We start from the raw sequence: 24,523 nt of genomic DNA, 5'->3' as shown, positions 1-24,523 counted from the left end.
AAGCTTTTCAAATATGTATGCGTTTTTGTATTACAAATAGAAAACAACTACATAACATTCTATTGTAAATAAACATTTATGTTATTAATAAAATTACAGATCAAATAGAAAGTAATTAAATAAGAGATTAAATGATAGAGCGGAAATATGTCAAAGTAATTTAATGATTGGTCCAATAGTGATTAAGTGACAGTAGCAGTTCACATTAGTCTGAAAGCCAATAATAATTGATAAAAATTCTAAATGCAGAACGTCAAAACAGGCTGTTCGCCACAGAGTACGTTGTTTATAAGAACAGAAGTCTGAAAGTTGAAAGTTTAAACTGTTCGTATAAAAAATATATACAATGAAGTCATGATTTTACTATTAAAAAGGGACTCTCCTTATTTATTGAACTATTTTGAGTAAGCGAAGATGGAAGTAACGAGCGGTGCCGAAGAGGGTTTCGTAAGAGAATGGACACCTTGTTCACATATTCTAAATTTAATACCTCCTAGAATTCAGACTGGATTATTTTCTAACGAATTGTGTTTGACTTGTGTGGACGCAGTCAGCGAATATATTGCTCTTGGTACTAATGTCGGCCTCGTCTACTGGTACGATAGGAAAAAAGGGAACATTCAGCGACTGAGATGCGAAGTAAGTACTTCCCCATATGTTCACTTGGCTTTCCTTCACCTTGTAACACTTTGCCGATAGTTTCGATAGGTTTCAAAATCCTATTTAATTTATACAGTATTGATCCATAATTTGTATAGTGTCTTATCTCAAGGCGTCTTTCTAATTTATTTCTGAAAATTTTAATTATTGAAAAATTTACAGACACTTTTCTTTTATAAATTAATGAAAAAAAAAAATGAATGGTTTTTATACAATATATACAGTTTGCAAAGTTAAATTTTGAATCAAATAGTCCTGGAAATAAAATATTTATATGATATAAAACTTTAAGTAAACAATAAGCAGATAACAGATACTTAAAGCATTTATGTAGAATCTGTTGAGACAATTAGAATTAACATTCTCTAGAAATATTCCTCGTTATCTATTTGGGTTAAAATCATTAAGTTTTATTAATGTCATAACTTGCTTATGTTTTTGTAAATGTATGAAACATTTATTTTTATTTTTTTATTGGGTTTTAAAATCTTTCTTATATTAAAATATTTTCTAATTTTTACATTCTAACTTAACTAATGATAATGACTTGCAATATTATTTTATATTTTCAATTTGTTTGTTTCTCTTTATAGGCTGTTGTATACACTCATAATAATATAACTTACCTATACTATCTATTTTTATTGCTATGAGTTTAGTGTAATAAGATTGAATGCAACTACGCTACTAGGATAGAATTTGTGTATCTAAATTAAAGAGTGCATGTTTCATCACAAGCATCACTCACTTTTCGAGTGCTTAGTTTATATTGTATCTCATGCTCCGTTGTGAAGAAAAATATAAAAAAGGAACCTGTATGTTTTGGATATAGTTCTGCTTACATGTACATATATCTTCCAACTAGAAGTTGAGTAAATTAGGAAATAGGAGGCGAACTGTAAACTGCGAAACTGTATACCTTTGGGGACTATTACCCTGCAGTGAGACATTTTATAGGTGTACCGTGGAACACTCTGTAATGTGATGATCACTATGGAACACTTTATAATGTTACAGGTAATTGTAAAAAAATATATAATTAAATTTTTAATTATGTAATTGTAACTCCAGGCCTCAACATCTCCTATCACATATGTGAAGATAGTCAGCACCGTGGATTATATGGTAGGAGCTGGAAATGCTGCAGGACAGGTCACAGTGTTTCAGATCCCAAAAGAACATCCCGAAAATTTACCTGACACATTCAAACCGAAAGTCGAGCCCAAAGTAGAAAGGTGAGCTTAATTACAAACTAGGAATTAGAATTATTAAATTTAATTTATCATGGATTTAGATTTTTCAAAGGCTTTATTGTTAAAAGTCTCTTGTGCCTAAATATAAGAATGAAACAACATCTTGATTGACATTATAATAGCCTAACTAAATGAGTGTATGTGTTTCGAAAATAAAAACCTTGTGGTTAATGTGAATTGGTCATGACCAGGGATTGATACAGCTACTATAGGCACAGCAGTTAGTAACAGTAAGCACTGTGCTAATGAATCGTCAAATATTTATAAATAACTTGAATAAATTAAAAAACATCAACACTATAAAAACATATAAATTATAGTAAAATAATATATATTTATTAAATATAAGGGACCATGTATATTTATAAAAAATATTATTTGAATATTTATATTACATAATCATAATAAATCAAAGCAAGGGAAATATAGAAAGCGCACACCACTAAAAAATAACTCGACTTGACCGAAAGAAAGTCTTTAGTTTCCTGGTTATATACTAAGTAATACGAAACCGGTCGGAGTTGCGGCTCGACGCTGAACAAGTGTCGCCTGTTCGATTATGTAACACGAATATTGTTTTCAAATTGGACTAGTATATATTCTGGCTGATACTGTATAATATAATGATATAATATATAATCGTGTATAATAATATACTGTATACCAGCTCACGTGTTCCCCTCCTCTTACAACCCGGGTTCCTTCAAACGAGGCGTGAAGAGGCATCTTGCGGGCCGGCAAGGCGAAGGCGGCTAGTGCAGAACGTTTTTCCCGTCTGTACTGGCCGTCGTCGCGTTTGGACTCTACTACCACTTACCATCAGGTGGAGTAGAGTCATTTGCCCTCCCGGCACTTATAAAAAAAAAATCGACATAATTATATAAGAGTCGAGATCGCCCAGAGGTTAGAAACGATACATAACCGATGATCGCGGTAGAGATACATCGTGATGAAACCTGTATGTGTCTAATATCATTGGAATTCTGTCACATGTGTATCCACCGATCCGCATTGAAGCAGCGTGGTGGAATAAGCTCAAAACCTTCTCCTCAAAGAGAGAGGAGGGCTTAGCCCAGCAGTGGGACATTCATAGGCTTTTACTTTTCAGTCACAGTTCTGGAGATTAGCTCGTCTAAGCATATAAATCTCCAGCTTATTATTGCTTTATATAGACGCGATATTGTTACTTATTAAAAATGAAGTTACTGATTACTAACATCAATAAAAAATCTGTAAAACAGATTCCTTGTTCTCAGAAAGGAGTCTTTTATCTATATTTTAAAAGATTTTTCGTGCAATTTAAAGTAAATTACTAAATTATAAGAACAAATTAGTTTGGACTCAAGTACTGATAATTTGAAAAAAATATGAATCCAACAGTGATTTTCATGAATTATACCATAATTAATTATATTCACACGTCGAACCGTTAGCGTTACGATTAAATCACACGATAGACATGTGAAAATTACTGATTGAACGTTTTAAACAAAGATTTTTTTTACAAGCCTTTAAATTTTAACACTTTAGTCTATTCTTTGACGTTTTATGTGAATTTTAATATAACAATTTAGGTTTCTATAGTTTGTATTTTATTATTTTTATAACACGAATTAATTAATTTTTTTAAGGAAGTTTAATTATATTATAAACATATATGTTTAATATTAAAACAGATTCAAAATCAAAATTAATTTATTCTATGATTGTAAGATTACATTTAACATTTTAGAAAATTGTATGTGTTCACACGGTGGCGTTCAAATTTATCATTACATATGATAAAAAAAATCCCGCCGCGTCTGTCTGTATGAACGCGATAAAATCAAAAACCACAGAACGGTTGTTCATTCTGTTTCACCAATGGACGGAATGATTCACGAGTAAAGTTTAGGTAAACAATTCATTACGGTGGTAGGGCTTTGTGCAAGCTCGTCTGGGTAGGTACCACCCACTCATCAGATATTCTACCGCAAAATAGCAGTACTTGATATTGTTGTGTTCCGGTTTGAAGGGTGAGTGAGCCAGTGTAATTACAGGCACAAGGGACATAAAACATTAGTTCCCAAGGTTGGTGACGCATTGGCTATGTAAGCAATGGTTGACATTTCTTACAATGCATATGTCTAAGAGCGTTGGTGACCACATACCATCAGGTGGCCCATATGCTCGTCAGCCTTCCTACTCTATAAAAAAAAAATACGGTTTTGTGCAAATTGCACGAAATATGACGATAAATGTTAAATATGTCGAAAAAAAACCAAGCCGACTGAGAGCTCTACTGAATATATACTATATATACTATATTCAGTAGAGCTCTCAGTCGGCTTGGTTTTTTTTCGACATATATAGTATATATTCAGTAGATCATTTTACGTAGAATATGATTCAACCCGTGCGAAACCGGGACGGGTAGCTAGTATAATTATAAAATACAAAGTTCATTATGAAATCGACTCCATGATGTGAATCATACAAAAAAAAGATTGATACTAGTTTAATTTTATGTTCAGGTACACAATAGGCGACCTACACAAAAGCAAAATAACGGCGATAGAATGGTCGAAGAACGGAATGCGATTGTTTTCCGGGGACAAGAATGGAGTTATCATTATGACAGAAATCGACTTTTACATGGTAAGAATGTTATATCTTATACTAGCATTAGGTTTCCTCAAACTACGTCGCAGTAGGAAGCCAAGCAGATATTTATCGTTAACATATTAGGAGGCCCCAGGATCATCATCAGTCTCCTGGTCGCTATACTCGACGAGCCGGTTGGCGTGGTTGGTAGATACTTGCCTTTCACGCCGAAGGTTGTGGGTTCGATTCCCACCTAGGACAGACATTTGTGTGCATGAACATATCTGTTTGTCCTTGGTCTGGATGTAATTATCTATATAAGTATGTATTTATAAAAGAAAAGTAGTATATGTAGTAAATCAGTTGTCTGATTTCCATAGCACAAGCTTTGTACAAGCTTAATTTGGGATCAGATGGCCGTGTGTGAAAAATGTCCCAGGATATTATTATTATTATGCTCGTATTTTAATTCGGGATTTGAGAAAGATCGGATTCGGAAATATACAAATCGTCCATAGTCTTATTTGTGAGGGGATAACTATATTCTGCTTTTTTTCGATTTTAAATAAAGAACTATTTTTAAAAGCGAGGGAGACTTGAGGGGGGAGTTTACATGACACTACATGGTGACACAATCTTCTTTCTACAGTCTAATTCTGATTGACTGCCGGCAACCTGCTAGTGGTAGAGCGTTGTACAAGTCTATCTGGGTAGGTGCCACCCACTCATCATATATTCTAGCGCCAAATGCCCATATTTAGTATTGAAGGTGAGTGAGCCAGTGTAGCTACAGGCACGAGGAACATAATATATTAGTTCCTAAGGTTGGTGGTGCTTTGGCGATGTAAGCGATGCTTACTATTTCTTACAGTGACCCATAGGATACCATCAGGTCGCTAATTTTCCAGTCTGCCTTTCTATAACTAGTAAAAAAAAAGTGACTCTTCTTAATACTACCCATAATTGTTCTTATTAACTAAATACAAACAAACATACGTATGTACATTACGGAAAATATATAATTTCGTATCGAATTATATATCCAAATAAATATATATTATTTATTTGGAATTAAGGGTTGAAGGAAAAACATGTTCAAAAGGACGAAAGACAAAGGGCACCCACCTCTCTGACCTCCCTCGTATATACAAAGTCAACGATTCGTTTTATCACTTCAGTTTAATAAACTAACATTTTTTTATCGTTTTCCGCCTCATTATACGTTAAGCGTAAACAATTACAAATTGATTTTGATAACATTATCGTACGTCGTATTATTTATTTTAATTGTTAAGTAAATTATTTTGAATCTTTTATTTAAAATGCGAAAGTAAATCTGTTTGTCCGTCACGCTTACTTGGCTCACTGAACCGATTTTGATAAAATTATGTATTGAGTACGTTTTAATCCCCAGAGGCCCCATAGGCTACTTTTTATATCTTACACCTGCCCCTCCCCTAATGCGCGGGCGAAGCCGCAGGCGAAAACTAGTAAACCGATACTCCGATACATATGTATCTATAATAATATGTATCTATAATAATATATAACCGATCAGGAGGACGTCATACTTGTTTACATTATATTGAATATCGTCATGTATGTGTACAAAGAAACGTTTGCGATAGTCGATTTAAAAAAATCTACCCTTCCAGCATTTATGCAAATCTATGGAGATAGTGAACGAGGAGCACGAGATAGTTCAAATGAGCTACTACCAGAACACGCTGCTCGTGTCGAGCGTCTACCGCAGCATCGTCTGCGAGCGGCGCGACAACCGCTGGCACGTCACGCAGCTGGGCAAGAAGGAGCGGAAGAGGTGAGGCTCGCGCTACCGTCCACCGTTCAAACGAGTCGGTGACATCAGGAGTAGCTAAATAAAAAATAAACACCCAGAGCCGAGGGAACCGCTATGTCGTTCTAATGGAAACAACAAAAAAGTTTCAAATAAAGTTTAAATTAAAGCCAAAGCATCACGCGATGTGGTGTGGTGTGGTGTGGTATGCGTAACAGCGGCGAGTGTAGTGTGCGTGTCGCGCCCGGCAGCCTGTGCGCGCTGGGCGCCGTGTTGCAGCACTCGTACGCGAGCGGCGGCGCGGCGGCGGCGTACTGCGCGCGGCCCGGCCTGCGCGTGTGGCGCGCCGACCCCGCCGGCCGCGTGCAGCAGACGCTGCTGTTCAAGGTACCGAGCGCCGGGGATCTGTCCGATTACACGCAAAACTCGTAGTTCATTTCTCTGGATCACTTTCTGATCACCCATCACTTTTCCCCCGTTAAAACGGTGAGCCGAGATGGCCCGGCGGTGAGAACGCGTGAATCTTAACCGATGATCGTGGGTTCAAACCCGGGCAAGCACCACTGAATTTACATGTGCTTAATTTGTGATTATAATTCATCTCCTGCTTTACGGTGAAGGAAAACATCGTGAGGAAACCTACATGTGTCTAATTTCGCTGAAATTCTGCCACATGTGTATTCCACCAACTCGCATTGGAGCAGCGTGGTGAAATAAGCTCCAAACCTCCTTCTCAAAAAGAAGAGAGGAGGCCTTTAGCCCAGCAGTGGGACATTCAAAGGCTGTTACGGTAAAACGGTGTAAAACGTCTGCAGGAGGCGATATCGAATCCTCTCACCGTGGCCGAGCTCCTCAACCCGTCGCAGAGGAAGCATTCGCACGCCGAGCGCGAGTACAACTTTGGGCCGCTGTTCGTGTTCCGGGAGCACTTCCTCGTGTCGCACAACGAACACGTGCTCTACATCCTGGACCCGCGCTCCCTCACCGCCGTGGCCGTCGTGGACGACCTCAGGAGGTAAGTTTACCGCGTAACTGTCGTTGGGTCCGTATATCATATTTTCACAACTTAGATAGCTACTTTTTAAAAAAATTGGTGCCATAATCCGATCGCATACGACGTCACAGTTTGCCAGCCGGAACGTACCATGGGATACGATCACTAAAACGTCACTTTTAAAATACGAATATTATACAAAACGTGGGTACGCGCGCAGGATCCTGTCGGTGTCGGTGAGCCGCGACGAGATCTTCGTGCTGGAGGGCGAGCGCTCGCTGCTGCGCCTCGCGCACGCGCCCGAGCCCGCCGCGCTCGCCGCAGGTCTGTTGGCGCGCCGCGCTCGCACCGCGACTCCGCACTGACACACCGACACACTCCTACCGCCCTCCCACCTCTCCACCGCTCCACATGATTGAACACAAACACCCAATTGAAAAGACGGGAATCTTTTTTAATTTAGATGACAGACCAAAACGTAATATTATTCACTTTAACATAGATACATAATATATCAACAGGTCCGTATCTAAAACAAAACGTAGAAAACATAATTCATACACACACAAACACACACATGAACCATTTCACTCATTCTCACAGCAAACCAATCCAATCAAAGTACCTGTAATTTATTTTAGTAAAATTTGTATAACGTCTTCATAATCTCAAAACTGCCTTCCGTAAAAATAAAATATTATAACTGACATTTATCGTTACGCTAAATTAAACTTTGTAGCACTAGTATAGGGTTCGACTTAAAATATTAAACAAAGGTATTTAGTAATTTTTTGTTACGGAAGGTAAAGTTTTTCAATTTCTTTAATTGATTATCATTTATATTTATACAAATTCTATTAAAATTAATTCTAATCGTAACGATCGAGTACATAATGTATTATTATGTAATAAAATGTACTTAAGACATTCCAATTCTAAGAATTTATAAAAAATAATTTATTATAAAAACTTTTTGAGCGAAACTTTTTAAAAAAAAGAACATTATAAAATTACGAGGAGGATTTACAATATATAATGTATATTAGTTTATATGTAGTATTTTACTGAAATATCTTCAGTATTTTTAAGATATATACTTTTTTAAGACCACGCTTGTTTTGGCGGGAAAAATTGCCAGTTTCTCTCGGCTTTGTTCGTGTAGATTGAGCTTTTTTTACTAACAATACACGTCCTTAAAATAGTACTTCTTCTCGGTGGTAAGAATTTGTGCCAGCCTTACTGGGTAGGTACCACCCACTCATCAGATATTCTACCGCAAAACAGCAGTACTTGGTATTGTTGTATTCCGGTTTGAAGCGTGAGTGAGTATAATTACAGGCACAAGGGACATAACGTCTTAGTTCCCAAGATTGGTGGCGCATTGACGATGTAAGAAATGGTTTATATTTCTTACAGCCTCAATGTCTATAGGCGATGGTGATCATTAACCATCCGGTGGCCCATTTGCCACCTACCTAGTTTATATATAAATATTGGTTCCGACACTGAAGTATAATCTTTAATAAACTAATTTAACATAAATAAAATTGCTAACTCTTTCAACAATATATAATAGAATAAGACACTAACTTAGTGTGTATATATATATATATATACACACTAAATTAGTTTACTTAGTTAAATTAGTTTAGTTTAGAGATTTTGTCTATTTGTTTCGTCGATTCTCACCGGCACCAATATTCAATTCCTAATGTTCTTAGATTGTATTCAGCGATGTTTGGCCATAGTTTAATTTTATAGCTTCCTAGAGTTTAGTGTAGTTTTTATGTTATTTTTAATTTTGTTTTCATTGTATTGCATGAGTATTTTATGTAAATATTATTGTTAGAATAAAATGAACATGGGCGTAGCCAGGCAGGTGAGACAAATACATTATATCGCTAATAATTTGAAATAAAAAAGGGAAGGAATTATTAGTATTTATAAAATCTCCTCTCCCTTTCACACAAACAAAAAAAAAATTAATAAAAATTGTTGTAGTATTAAGGTTTTAAAATCCGCCTTTTTCTCTCTCTAGCGATCATTATCCTGGCTACGCCGATGCTAACGAACGCATCGCGCTTAATGATAACCAAAAATAGTATCGTATCGAAGAACGCATTGGTTACCAGTTAAATAAAAAAATATAAAATTGTCTATTCCCTCTTAGAATCGCCTCGACCAAAATTGTGTTACTTAGACGTACTTTAAGTGATAAAGTACAGTTAGCAGCAAAAGTGTTTTACTATTGACTTATTGTGAGCTATTTAAAGCAAGTGTACTTATTATATTATTTTTGCGATTAATTGTACATAACGGGCTGGTTGGCGTGGTTGGTAGGTAGACCTTTCACGTTGAAGGTTGTGGGCTCGATTCCCACCCAGGGCAGACATTTATGTGCATGAACACGTCTGTTTGTCCTGAGTCTGGGTGTAATTATCTATATAAGTATATATTTACAAAAGAAAAGTAATATATGTAGTATATCAGTTGTCTGGTTTCCATAGCACAAGCTTTGTACAAGCTTAATTTGGGATCAGATGGCCGTGTGTGAATAATGTCCCAGGATATTATTATTATTTTGTGTTTATTTTTGCCGCATGGTTGTGCGTTATTTCTATCTTAAGTATTATTCTATTTGTCCGTCCGTGAATAAACAATTTGATATGAAAAATCTATTAAAATAGAATTTTCAGATTTTATAATACACAAAAGTTATGTATGATATAGAAAATTATTAGAATTTATCGGCTTTGTAATTCATTCACACATTAATGAATAAAACCCTGTTTTCTTGTTCTTTCGCTGTTACGATAAGTCCACGATTTTCATAGGATCAGGTTGTGACTGGTCAGTCAGGTGTATATTATTCTGTCTACAGTACTTTTAAATTTTCGACGCGTTTTCGCTGTAGACCAGTGTTTCCCAACCTTTTTTAGGCCATGCCCCAACTTAACATTTCTAAAATTTGTATGCCCCCCCATACAAAATTTTTTACTTTTAAAAATTGTTTTGTTCCCTTAAATATAAATGATCAGTTTTAGGAAGAAATCACTATGAAATTGTGGTGAATCCCCGACAAAGTTTACTCAGCGACTCTAATTACCCAGTTGATAATTTGGTAACTTCCAAACGAAATTATACCTAATAATTATTTACAGCATTTTTTTAAGAATTTGCCTTTTTTTGTTTAATTTGTCACCGATATCTAGCATTGCATTTAAATAACCCAAAGCGAAGGGGTTAAAGTCGTGTCGAGTCCATTTTTAAATTGCCCCCTTAACTATCAAATTACCGCCCTGTGGGGCGTGGGCCCCACGTTGGGAAACACTGCTGTAGACGTTTAACGTCTATATAATATACAACTGTATGTGTAACCATGAAATTTGTATCTGTGTGCACTTTTACTTCTCGGTGAAAATTTCACGTATGCTTCAATCATCAAAAGGTCATATGTCAATTTTTCGAAGGCGATACGCTTTATGCTAATGAGCCGTCCATAGTCCACTGGCACTGAACGATGATCGTCTGTTTACTTTTAAGTAGAGTGAAAATTTACTTATTTATCTCTATGTAGCTTGTGGGAGTGGGGAATAGTCAGTGTACCCGAAAATGTTTGGGCAATGACTTGTTGTTCACACCATCAAGTATTAAAATATTGCGTGTCAACTGTCACTGTCACTGTCACTCTCCGTCAACTCGGCGCGTTGACAGGATAAGGAAGAAATCATGTTCGCGATGACATGCCTCAGCTAGCATGTGTCGCCGGCAGGACACCGAGATATTTGACATAATCACGTTGCAAAACATCGCAAAATCAAAGTTATTCCATTTTGTGCCGTACCTACACTCTATCGTGATAGCGACAAGGCAACAACATGTCGTGCTCTATTCAAAGATAAAGATAATATATTATTTAAAAAAAAAAATATCTAAGATATCCATAGATACTTTTAATTTCACGTTGAATTTCAAACTATTTGTCGTGCGATATTTTCAAGAACAACATAATAAAATGAATAACCGCATCACTGATAGTATGATGTTTATGTAATTTTAATATTTAGGTCGAAACTTCATAATTAAGTGCCATAAGTACTCAAACATCGAACTTATATGTGCCTTAATATATATTAAATAAGGAATTCGCCGTTGTGGAATAATTGTGCACAAAAGTTTTATCCCGTTCGCGCCAAATAAAGTTACTTAAAAAAAGACAATATATATATATATATAGGCCTCTGCATCTTTGACAGATGATTTAAGCGGCATCGCGAAGGCACTTGCGTTCATGACTGAAAAGACCAATGCGAGAGAGGATCCCCCGGCCGCACTTCCGACAAGTGTATGCGCCCCCAGATGGGCGGGGGTTTGAAGCCCGCTCATAACGCCTAGTGCGTTTTTCTTTTAGTAGCTTAAAAAAAAAGACAGGGATAACAATATTATAGTCACTAGTGTTTCAGTCATAAAAATCTCGTCTAGAAAAGACAGAGAAGATCAGACTTTTAGATCAAATTATAATAATTACGGTATAAAGAGGTCATGGTGACGTGGCAAGAATTTCTTGACTTGAGCTCATAAAGTAGTCGATGGAATTATGGACACTATAATTTATTATATAACGCAAATAGACAAAATGAAATATTTTTATCTACTACGTTTGTTTTCTGTGTCATCAAATATAAAAAAAAAAGTTAACGTCGTTGTGAATTTCCTCGTGAATAATTTTTATACATATTTTTCATGATCTAGTCTAACGAAAATGTAATTAATTTTAATATCGTAATTATCTGTTTTCCTTATAAACTTTATTTAGCGGATATTTAGTTAGACACTTTCTCCTTATGTCATCACTGATTTGACAGAAGACGGCTTTTTTTAACTTAACACTTGCTTAATTTATAGGTAAAGCCGTTAATTTTTAATTAATCCAAATATGTATATAAATATATATTTTTTTATATTTATTAGTATACAAATAAAAATATTAGGTGCTAGGTAATTGCTACTTTTAGGGATACGACACGGCTCTTTCGGTTGTGATGTAAAATAATTTGATAATAGGACGAATGCACGAATTTATTTTGTTATTATTATCTTGATGCTGATTGGTTGTACAGAATATCTAAAGTAATCTGACTTGGCTATCTCGATTTGCTATCATATATTTGTCCCACTAGTAAAAAAGAGCGCCATCGCTAATCTCTATTTATTGTTCAACCACGAAATATAGTTTCACACATAGACACTGTCTATATAAACACACACGTGTTCCCCTCCTCTTACAACCCGGGTTCCTTCAAACGAGGCGGCAAGGCGAAGGCGGCTAGTGCAGAACATTCTTCCCGACTGTACTGGCCGTCGTCGCGTTTGGATTCTACTACCACTTACCATCTGGTGGAGTAGAGTCATTTGACGTCCCGGCAAATATAAAAAAAACACATCTATGCACTCCTGCGCAACGACAATACTCAGACAACTATGGGATCTTATGTATATGTTAATTGTTGTTGTTACTGTACTCATGAGTACACGTATGTAACGCAATTTGGTTGACACGATCGTTATAATACTAATGTGTCGCCAGCACATTGAGCCCGTAATTACACTGGCTCACTCGTTCTTCAAACCGGAACATACATCATTATTGTTTAAATAAAAATAAAAAATAGTACGGAGTTAATATTGTTCGGTGGTTTGCATGCGTAAATGTAAACCAATGATTGCGTGTTCAAACCCAGGCGAGCTCCACTGATAGTTGTATGTATCCTTCTTTAAAAGGAGAGCCTACTGGTGGTTGGGCTTTGTGCAAGCTCGTCTGGGTAGGTACCATCCACTCATCAGATATTCTACCGCAAAACAGCAGTACTTGGTATTGTTGTGTTCCGGTTTGAAGGGTGAGTGAACCAGTGTAATTACAGGCACAAGGGATATAACATCTTAGTTCCCAAGGTTGGTGGCGCATTGGCTATGTAAGCGATGGTTAACATTTCTTACAATGCCAATGTCTTTTATCTATGGGTGTTTTTGACCACTTACCATCAGGTGGCCCATGTGCTCGTCCTCCTACCTATACTATAAAAAAATAGCCTAAAGGGGCTTAGCCCAGCTGTGGGAATTTGACAGGATGTTACTTAATTATTAGTTCAGAGAATGTGTACAACCAAATCGGCGCTGTTATTAATCATATTAACAATTTTAGTAAATTAGTAACAAGAACTTCCAATGAAATTATAATTCTTAGATTTTATTTTTTAATATGATTTGAGTTTAGTTGAGTAATAATCTAAATATATAATCTCATCTTGAAGTATATAAAGACACTGTGAAAAAAATATGAACATTCCGTTTCTATTACTATTTTAATAAAAATTCGACTGCCACGTTGGTCTCGAGGCTAGATGTAAGGTGGTAGATGCCGAGGTCCTGGGCTCGAGTCCCGGATCGGGCCGATAAAAAATTATTACGATTTTCTGTCATGAAATTCTCAGTAGCAGCCAAGAGTCTGGAAGTTGGAAGTGTGTACTCTCCCGTGTCTCGGAAAGCAAGTAAAACCGTTGGTCTTGCGCCTGAACTCTTTCCGATCGTGTCGGACTATGAGAGTGAGGCAATAGACATGTGTTTACGCACACAATTTTGCACTATAATATGTCCCGCGCAGTGGCTAATCTCCTTTAAGAGTGATCGCCGTAGCCGAAATCGGTCAGGACGGCATCATCAATAAGCATTTTATAAATACATTCGATATTTAAAAATTATACTATAACCGATATAAATAAAATGATTGAATGAAAATATTTATTTATGCTAGGAATTATATAGCACAATTACTGACTGACAGCTGTTTTGTATAACGTTGTTCGTTCATTCGGATACGTTTGCGTTAACAGTCAATTGTGTTTCTTTACAATACATATATACATACTTATACAAATGTTACCTAAATGGAATCCTTTTCGTTTAAAACAAACCATTTCGTACTTACTAAGGGTTAGAATGAGTATTTGACGTTATTAATTTTTTTCATTTCTTTAGAAGTGAAACATTTTTCCCCAATCAATTTCAACGTCGAATTTGCAACGTTTCAGTACGTAACGTTTGTGAGGCAAAAAAGTTTCACTTCTCTAACGCGTGTTAAGTTGTACGCGGTTTAGTTTTTATATAAGTAAGTGATTATACCAAACTGTATTACTTAAATCGATGTCAACACGGCCATTGTACTTTTTGAATATATATATATTTTTACATTATTTTTTTGCATTTTTATTTTAATACCTTTTTTATAGTATTTATTTCTTGCTTATGTTGCTTTTTTTATTTCAATAGTAGAATATTGATATATATATTTTTAGTTAAATTTTATTTTTATGAGCAATGGCTCTGTTAGATATCGCTTAACAAACTGTAAAGCTTAAAATAGACATTAATCACTTATAAATCATATGAAATATATAATATGATTTATAATATAATAAAAACTAAGTAAATAGTCTGAATTCTGCATATATTACCCAATATTTATATACAAAATATGTGGAAACAGTATTTTGAAGAAACATATTTATACATTATTATTTTTTTTATTATTATATTATGGTATGTTATACGACATGAACATAAAAATTGAATTATCATTTTGTTATAGAATATGTTATTTTTGATTTTATAATACAGAACATTAGATTAAACCAAAAAAGGAAGTTGTGTGGTTTGTTTCAGTTTACGTTGATTGCACGTAATAGGTATGCTTCGGGTTGATAATAGAATTGAGGATATTTAATGAAGGTCGTTAAAAAGGCTGAAGCGATTCGTGTGCTCTTAACAAGCTTGTTATATTATTTGGATGTGTTTAGTTAAGGACGTATTGTCTATTCCAATCGAAGAAGGAGAAAACATAAACAAACTTTAGATTCGCATTATTGGCGACGTAAAGGTCACAAACACCCTTGAACCTTTACAATTGCGTCGCGAGATAGCAGCACTGAGCGCTTTCTATCGACTGTATCACGGCGAGTGCTCTGAGGAATTATTCTCTCTAATTCCTGCTTCCCCCTTCCTTCATAAGTCTACGCGAGCTGGCTCTTGATGTCATCGCCTAACTGTGACATCAATTCCATCGCGCACAAAGAAATTTGGCAACTCATTTCTTTATCGCACCTCCAAAAAAATGGAATTCTTTACCAGCTTACGTGTTCCCCTCCTCTTACAACCCGGGTTTCTTCAAACGAGGCGTGAAGAGGCATCTTGCGGGCAAGCAAGGCGGGGGCAGCTAGTGCAGAACATTATTCCCGATTGTACTGGCCGTCGTCGCATTTGGATTCTACTACCACTTACCATCAGGCGGAGTAGTCATTTGCCTTCCCGGAAAAAATAAATAAATAATATTTCATGCAATTTGCGTGAAGCAAATAGCTTTGCTATATTATGCTCTACGAACAGTTTTTAATGAATATATATTTATTTACAATACAACACTATTCAATTGAACTAATTATATTGACTTTAATTTTTAATTAAATTTACTTTCAAAGTTTCAATAAAAACTGTACCGACACCAAAAAGCTGAATCCATACTAAACATCAAACGGCACAGATTATTCAAGATCTCAACCATCATCGACCATCGTGAAGGTTTTGTCCTCCTGTGATTGAAATATATTTATATTTTATAATTTCAATTAGTGAACTTCTTGATCAGGAAACTGTGTTACAGAAGTCAAGTTGAATGGGCTTCATGAAATTATCTTTTATTTTTTGGTTTCATCTAAGGACAGAAGTGGTAGAAATTTGAACTTCTTTTCCACCAGACGAGCCGGCGAACCTCATGACGAAATCGCTCACGTCGTCGCTGCAGCACGCCGTCAACACGGTGCGCGACCTCACGCACCTCGACCAGACCGTCCCCTACATCTCCAGCGTGCTCGAGCAGCCCATCTCGATGTTCACGCGCAACGAGACCCTCGACGCGGGCCTCGTCGCGTCCGGCGAGGAGTGCTTCGAGCTGCCCCCCATAAAGCACCTCCCGCTGGATATATCAGACAACGTGCTGGAATCCATTATCAACGAGTTCAAGGTTAGCAAACAATATCGATATTTTTTTGTCCTCCCTCGATACTTTCTTATATTTTTAGATATAAAAATCAACCCTTCGCTACCACAAATTGCTATGGACTATTTGACTTTTTTATAAAAGTAAATACTTAAATATTTTATTATTCAAATCAATAAAATATCTTCATACCTTATTAAGGACACCTTAATATAAAGACCACCAACCTACATTGGTGCTGCGTGGTGGAATATGCTCCATACCTTCTCTTCATAAAGGGAGAGGAGGCCTTAGCCCAGCAGTGGGACATTCACAGGCTGTTACTAATATAAAGATAAATATAATAAGGTTTCTTTTTAATAATAAAGTATAATATACTAAAATTATTTCGCACTAAATTATTTCATTTGTCCCGTCGTCTATGCCGACACCTTTAAAATCCGTCTGCGAATTTCAAGGACGTATCGAGCGACGCGGAAGAGATCCGACGAGTGAAGTCCGAGGAGCTGCAGAAGAAGCTGAAATTGTACAACAGCATAATGGAGAAGAAATATGACGAGGAACTCATACATAGCAGCCGCCGGAGCCGAAGGAAGGAGTCTGGCTCTGGACCGAACACCCCGCGAGTGGCCACCCCGGTCCGGAAACCGGACTGCGTGAGCTACACTAGCCCCTGCGTCATGAATATCTCTGTTTATGGGTAATTCGAGAGATTTTTGGTAGTTGGATGCCTATGCCTTTAGTATTTGGTGCCTCCATGTTTTTCACATCGGCAACGTCACACTCAAAATTTTAGGATTACTATTTTTGTTTGTGTTTTTTCTTGTCGTGTGTCACTAAGTCTATCTGGTCTGCATGGTTTCCAATCTGTCCATAATGCTTCTATCTCTATTACGAATCGCTATTATAAAGTTGAAGTCCCAAATCTCCTAAGTAATCGCCCTGTTCACCAGTTCCCTTCACGCGCCGTCACTGTCTTTGATTTAAGCGATTCATACCCTTGCATTAGAGCTGGTTCAAAAGATGTTCAGAAAATATCCTTAACAATGCACATAGACATGACTGTTTCTAATATAAGTAATACGCCATGCAGCAATTATTTTATAATAATAATAAAATTCAATTTATTTCGACCAAACAGGGATCATAAATACAAGACCATTAATAATAAAAAGACAAACATTACAATATCAATATTTAACAGATTTTACATATTATAATTATCATTAAACTAATTTAATTTTTTTATGTTCCAGTAATATACCGCAGCAAAATGACGATCTTTTGGAACAACAGATTGAAGAAAAGGAGAAAATTCTCGCGAAAATGCTAAATTTAGAATCTCTAAGTATTAAAAGTCCCGCCGTGAAAGAACTTAAAAATGACGTCATAGCGAGCCCGAAAAAGCAAGATTTTGATAAACCAGTACAACCTCCGCGGGAGTTCACAACGCAACCAGAAAAACGAATAACCGAAAAAGCGGTTTCGAAAACCGAACCAGCACAGAAGAAAATCGAACCTGGAGACTTAGTTCCTAAAGTTGTAAAAATGCCCAATAACTGGAATTTAGAAAATATTCAATTAAAATTAGACATAAAGAACGGCGTTAAAGACGCGACAAGCCTCATATCTCCTGACGACCATTTGGACAGTGAATGGGAAGTCATATGATGCTGCAAATTAGCCAAGGATTCATTGACACGCGATGCTTAACGCTAGAACATGCAGCTCATTTCAATAGGAATTGTAATATAAAAATCCAAAATTACGCCCACAGTAAAAACGTTCATAGTAAAAAGAATAAACATATATAGAAAAATTATAATTAAACAACGGATTTGATAATTTATCTAAAATATTCGATGTTACTAAAAAAAAGTCAATTAGTTATATTTTGTGAATGTTACCGCGTGTTCTCTCAAACAGAAATTAACGTGTTGTGTTTTGATTTCTTAATTGTAATAGCAAATATCATTAGGTGTCGATTAAAGGGGTTTTATCAAAGAACATATAGTTTGTTCTCCGATAGAGGCCCTTTACATCACTTATGTTGAATAAAAAGTCATTGAGATAGCGAAGTGTCATAAGCTGCGAAGTACAGTCAGCACCAACTCGATTGAGGCGTGCAATTATTGTTTTTATTTTTTATAAATTGCTGAAAAATAGTTGTATTAAGTCATAGAGTAATTTAAAAAAAAATACCAGCATTATAGTAAATTCTATTGAAATGAATATGCAGAATATACGTACTATACTAATATTATAAATGCTAGTATTATGCTTTCACGGCTAAACCACTGAACTCATTTTGATGAAATGATATTAAGCAAGCTTGAATCTTAAGGAAGGACATGGTTACTTTTTTTTACCTCATACCTGCCTCCCTCCGCGGGAAAAAACTAGTAGATTATATATTACATATTAGCTTAACCAAACCACAGATAACACAGACACATCACGAATAGAAAATAGCTTATACTCGCAAAACGAACGCTAACTTAACAATTTTGCTTTTTAATTAAATGATCAAATGAACAGTACAAAGTATTCGGATGAAGCTAAATGGTTGATGTTGATTATCACAAAGACCATTATCGTTTTAAGTTAATTAGTATTTATTTCGTAATTATCATAGTATCTTTATTTACATTTTATAACGCAATGCCATTCAAGTATTACAGGTATTCGAGCATTTTGTTATATGTATATATAATTATAGTTATATAAATAGCTACAATAATATATTTGATTTGATGCTTACATTAAGAAAATTATTTTTTTATTAAAAGTAAGAACTCGCGTAATGTTTTCTTTTCGTTGTATATTTTATTCATGGAATTGTATCAATATAGTAGTCACAGCCTTAGATTTCCCAATGCTGGGCTAAGGCCTCCTCCCCTTGCAGGGGGCTTGTAGCTTATTCTACTGCTGCTCAAATGCGGGTCAGTGTACACATGTGGTAGAATTCCTTCACCTCCGAGCACGGGACGAATTAATAACATAAATTAAGCACATGAAATTCAATAGTCTGCCTGGCTTTGAGCCCGAAATCATTGGTTAATATTTATGTGTTCTGACCACTACGCTGTCTCGGCTCAATCAATATATGTATGTAGTATGTTTGTAAATATATCAATTGATCTTCAAATTATTTCATTCTTTGATGTTGCACGTAATGTATTAACTATAAAAGAATGAAAATAGTTCAATTACAGCAGCACTTGTGTAGTTTTATAACTGTTTGTGTTCACACTATGTATGCTTATATACGAGGCGGCCAACAGAGCGCAATTTTGAAAACCGCCACCTCTATATTCGCGACAAATCGGTCACCGTCAGGCGAGCGGTAACTTAATTATCACAACGGTAATCGACCGTCAGGCGACAGAGTTCCGATTTTGTCGTGGCGCCGCCTGTAACCACCCTAAGTAATAGCTTTCTAGTGATATTCGTGCTATGAAACAATGATTGAATACTGACACCATGGTTTCATATAAAAAATCTAACAAAACAATAGATTTTAATATATGTATTAGAAAAAACGTTTTATATTTCGATGGCCTGGTGCTAAAAGGGCTCAAATACCTCTTTGACTAAAATATACTAAAACCACATTTTGCCATTTGCTAATTATTTAAAAAATAATAAATTTATTTGTACTAACATGATATATGGTTAACGTTACTAATAACATCAAAGTTACGCAAATTGGCATAATTATATAATTCTGATTATCAAATGTAAGGGTTATTGATATTGGCCCTTTTAGCGCCAGGTCTCAGACTTAATGTATGGAATTATTATTTGTGAAACTTTATTAAAGCCACGTTTCAGTCCGTTGTCTGTCTACTATTTAATGTAAACCTTGAATCTCCAATGAGGCATGATTTATTTCTCACTGTTTTGTACACATTCCATTTTGATATTTGATTTATCTTGGTGTCTTATGATCATGAAAATAATATAATTCTGTATGTGTAGATATAAAATGACCTTTTTATGAATGTAATAATTGGGTTTTTATAAATACATTGTTACAAAGCGCATTGACATTTTATTTTTAATAAATTTATATTTACAGAGCCGATATGGCAAATTCTGTATGACATCTCAATCTTAAGCCATTCGTTGCTGATCAGAGAATAGCCACGTTACCGCCACACTGCAAGCGACCCCTCCTGCCCGTCGGCGGTCTGTATATTTTTTTTTGTGTAGAATATGAAGGCGGACGAGCATATGGGCCTTCTGATGGTAAGTGGCACATTGGCACTGTAAGAAATGTTAACCATCACTTACATCACCAACGCGCCACCAACCTTGGGAACTAAGATGTTATGTCCCTTGTGCCTGTAATTACACTGGCTCACCCACCCTTCAAACCGGAACACAACAATACCAAGTACTGCTGTTTTGCGGTAGAATATCTGATGAGTGGGTGGTACCTACGCAGACAAGCTTGCACAAAGCTCTACCACCAGTATTTATATGTGCCAGTATAAAAAAAAAATTAAAAACTCCAGAAGTGCTCAACCAATTTTTTTAAATGTTTACTTTTCGTTTTAAAAGGCATATTATACAAATAAAAAGGACAATATTTCGTTAGTTAAATCGAAATAGAGAAGTCTTATATCAGCAGTGAAATATAAGACGATTGGTGGATTCAAAAACTACATATTTCACTTACGTCTTTCAATCTTAAGTATATTTCAATCTTATGTATATAGTATCGGGATGGACCGTCGTGCCGGTTGGTGACCGGAAGGTGGGGTCCCGGCGGCCACTTCCGGGGGGGTTCGGGGGCCCTTCCGTCCGGCGGATCAGTATATTTTCCTTTTTGGCAAACATTTGGGAAAACACGCCTCCATACTTTGCCCATCCCTATCGTGGCAATACGTCGCTCGCCTCACGTCTCTTTTCCTAATTTTTCCAATGGTAGCGCAAATAAGAAATAACGGTCGTTCAGCGGTGCACACCCCCACCATACCCACGCTGTTTGAGCTCATCTTGCGGGCCGGCAAGGCGAAGGCGGCTAGTGCAGAACGTTTTTCCCGTCTGTACTGGCCGTCGTCGCGTTTGGACTCTACTACCACTTACCATCAGGTGGAGTAGAGTCATTTGCCCTCCCGGCGAATATAAAAAAAAAAGATGCCTCTTCACGCCTCGTTTGAAGGAACCCGGGTTGTAAGAGGAGGGGAACACGTGAGCTGGTAAGGAATTCCATTCTTTGGTAGTGCGACAAAGAAAGGAGTTGCCAAATTTCTTTGTGCGCGATGGAATTGATGTCACAGTTAGGCGGTGACATCGAGAACGAGCTCGCGTGGACTTAAGAAGGAAGGGGGAAGCAGGAATTAGAGAGAATAATTCCTCAGAGCACTCGCCATGATACAGTCGATAGAAAGCGCTCAGTGCTGCTATCTCGCGACGCAATTGTAAAGGTTCAAGGGTGTTTGTGACCTTTACGTCGCCAATAATGCGTACTGCACGTCGCTGCAACCGGTCCAAGGCCTCCATTAGGTACTTAGCGGAGCCATCCCAAAGGTGCGAGCAATATTCAACGCAAGACCGTACCTGTGTTTTGTATAACAGGCACAGTTGTTGTGGCGTGAAAAAACGCCGCACCTTGTTCAGAACTCCGAGTTTTCGTGAAGCTGTTTTTATAATAGCCTCGATGTAATCCCTTGGACTAAGGTCGCAGCGAACGTCCATCCCCAGCATGGCGATTTTGCTTTGTATCATCAGCGGTGTGCCACAGAGGGAGGGATGAGGGTAAAATGGTGACTTTTTCGCTGTGAGAGCGCACACCTGTGTTTTCTTGGTATTAAACTCAACAAGATTATCAGAACCCCATTTGGCGATGAGCTCTAATGTCATAGGACATTAGAGCTCATCGCCAAATTTTCAATAACAAGATTCTCCCGCCTCTCCTCAGTTTCCGCCCGCCCAGCCACTGCGCGTCCGTGGTATCCACCATGCACTGTACTATCATCTGCATAGCAATGTATGTTCCCAAGGGAGAGCATATCATTGATATGCAAAAGAAAGAGTGTGGGAGATAGCACAGATCCCTGGGGGACGCCAGCATTCACTACATAGAATTGTGAAGCGCAACCATCTACTAAAACACGAAGGCTACGCTTGTGTAGGAAGCTGGCAATCCAGGTGCATAGCTGAGCAGACAGACCATATGCCGGTAGCTTGGAGAGAAGACTTCTGTGCCAGACCCTGTCGAAAGCCTTGGAGATATCGAGGCTGACAGCCAACGATTCTCCATGCTTGTCGATAGCTTCACCCCAGAGGTGCGTTACGTACGCTAGAAGATCACCTGTGGACCTTTTTGGTCGAAACCCGTACTGACGATCATTAATTAGACAGTGATCTTCTAGGTAATGGATCAGTTGGTTGTTTAAAATCCGTTCCATCACCTTACAAAGTACTGAGGTGATAGCTATTGGCCGATAATTTGCCGGGTCAGACCGATCCCCTTTTTTGGGAACCGCTTGCACATTAGCTCTTCTCCAAGCCTCCGGCACACATCCCGAAGAGAGAGAAAGTTGGAACAGGCGCGTTGACACAGGAGACAGCTCCGCCGCGCACTTCTTCAGCACAATGGCTGGTATTCCATCGGGACCGCTAGCTTTCCGTATATCGAGTGATTGCAGCTCCGCACGCACATCACGTTGCCTGATTTTGATGTCAGGCATCGTGTGGCCACATGAAGGTATTGTTGGTGGCTGCGCACTACAATCATCGATCACAGAGTTGTCGGCAAAGAGTTTAGCCAGGAGGTCGGCTTTCTCCTGCGGACTGTGAGCTAGCGATCCGTCCGGATTTCTGAGCGGTGGCAGCGAAGGTTGGCAGAAATTGTTTTGCACAGACTTGGTCAGACGCCAAAAGCTACGGGAGCCCCTAAGATGCGAAACAAGGTCATGACAAATCTGTACAATGCGCTGTGCATCCGCTCTCGTGTATGCCTTCCTACAGGACTTGGAATTTTTATTGTAGTTTGCTTTCAGTGAGTCAATGTTAGATGCCCCGCTAATGCAGCCGTTGATCCACGCGCGATATGCCGCCTGCTTAGATGATACAGCGTCGGCACATTCACGCGTGAACCAACGGTTACGCGTACCCCTGTTGATGAGATCTGAGCTAGGAATGTAGTGTTCCATTCCTAACATGATCTCACCAGCAACAGCAGCGGCACCAGCTGTCGGGTCATTCCCACTGAAGCAACGTTCCTTCCAAGGGACTGACGCATAGTAATCGCGCATACCGTCCCAATCTGCCGACTTATAGTGCCAAACGCGACGTTTGCATACCGCTGATGGCGGCAGCTTGGCCTGTGGCACTTTGGTAGATATAAGGCCGTGATCCGAAGAACCAAGTGGAGCTTGAACCACAACCTGATATTCCACCGGGTGAGAAGTCAGCAGAAGATCCAGTAGAGAAGGCGCTTGCCGATCAATGTCTGGGATCCTGGTGGGCTGATCAACCAGTTGGGTCAAATCGTGTGTGAGAGCAAAAGCATGAGCAGTTCTTCCAGCATGGTCAGTTTTGAGGGATTTCAACCATGATTCATGGTGAGCATTAAAATCCCCCAAAAACACCAATTCCGCGTTAGGAAACTGCTCTTGCGCAGCATCTGCCACCCGACTAAGATGGTCGAATAATCGGCTTGTCTCCAAGTTAGCGTGGAGTCCTCGGATGTTAGAGAACTCGACCTCAAACAGCGTGGGTATGGTGGGGGTGTGCACCGCTGAACGACCGTTATTTCTTATTTGCGCTACCATTTGGAAATTAGGAAAAGAGACGTGAGGCGAGCGACGTATTGCCACGATAGGGATGGGCAAAGTATGGAGGCGTGTTTTCCCAAATGTTTGCCAAAAAGGAAAATATACTGATCCGCCGGACGGAAGGGCCCCCGAACCCCCCCGGAAGTGACCGCCGGGACTCCACCTTCCGGTCACCAACCGGCACGACGGTCCACCCTGAGATTATGCGTGGCCTGGTGGGGCAGCCTCGAGAGCTGGTTAGGCACGCTCGGGCCCCTGTACTATGCCACGGGCGGCCAGCGGAACAGCCGTTTCTTCGGGTCTCCCTGTCCGGCAGGTCAATACAGTTTCCCCCGGCATTGGTTCAACAGCCGTCTCCACTGGACCAACACCCATCGCAGCAATACTCGCTCGGGCACT

The 24,523-nt window shown here is 38.0% G+C and overlaps 1 protein-coding gene across 1 annotated transcript; it reads left to right on the top strand.

Annotated features, from left to right (window-relative positions):
* The first annotated feature begins 222 nt into the window (after window positions 1-222).
* On the top strand, window positions 223-20,378 carry LOC126775157 (WD repeat-containing protein CG11141). Its single transcript, XM_050496946.1, has 10 exons — window positions 223-639; window positions 1,732-1,895; window positions 4,427-4,550; window positions 6,152-6,315; window positions 6,543-6,678; window positions 7,107-7,306; window positions 7,506-7,609; window positions 16,093-16,358; window positions 16,793-17,034; window positions 17,591-20,378. The coding sequence occupies exons 1-10, from the start codon at window positions 415-417 to the stop codon at window positions 18,003-18,005; spliced, it is 2,040 nt and encodes a 679-aa protein (XP_050352903.1). The 5' UTR covers window positions 223-414; the 3' UTR covers window positions 18,006-20,378.
* Window positions 20,379-24,523: the final 4,145 nt, after the last annotated feature.

This window comes from Nymphalis io, chromosome 17, assembly GCF_905147045.1.
Source record: "Nymphalis io chromosome 17, ilAglIoxx1.1, whole genome shotgun sequence".
NCBI lineage: Eukaryota > Metazoa > Arthropoda > Insecta > Lepidoptera > Nymphalidae > Nymphalis > Nymphalis io.
The sequence above is the reverse complement of the archived record's forward strand: the minus strand, read 5'-3'. Positions and strand labels throughout refer to the sequence as shown.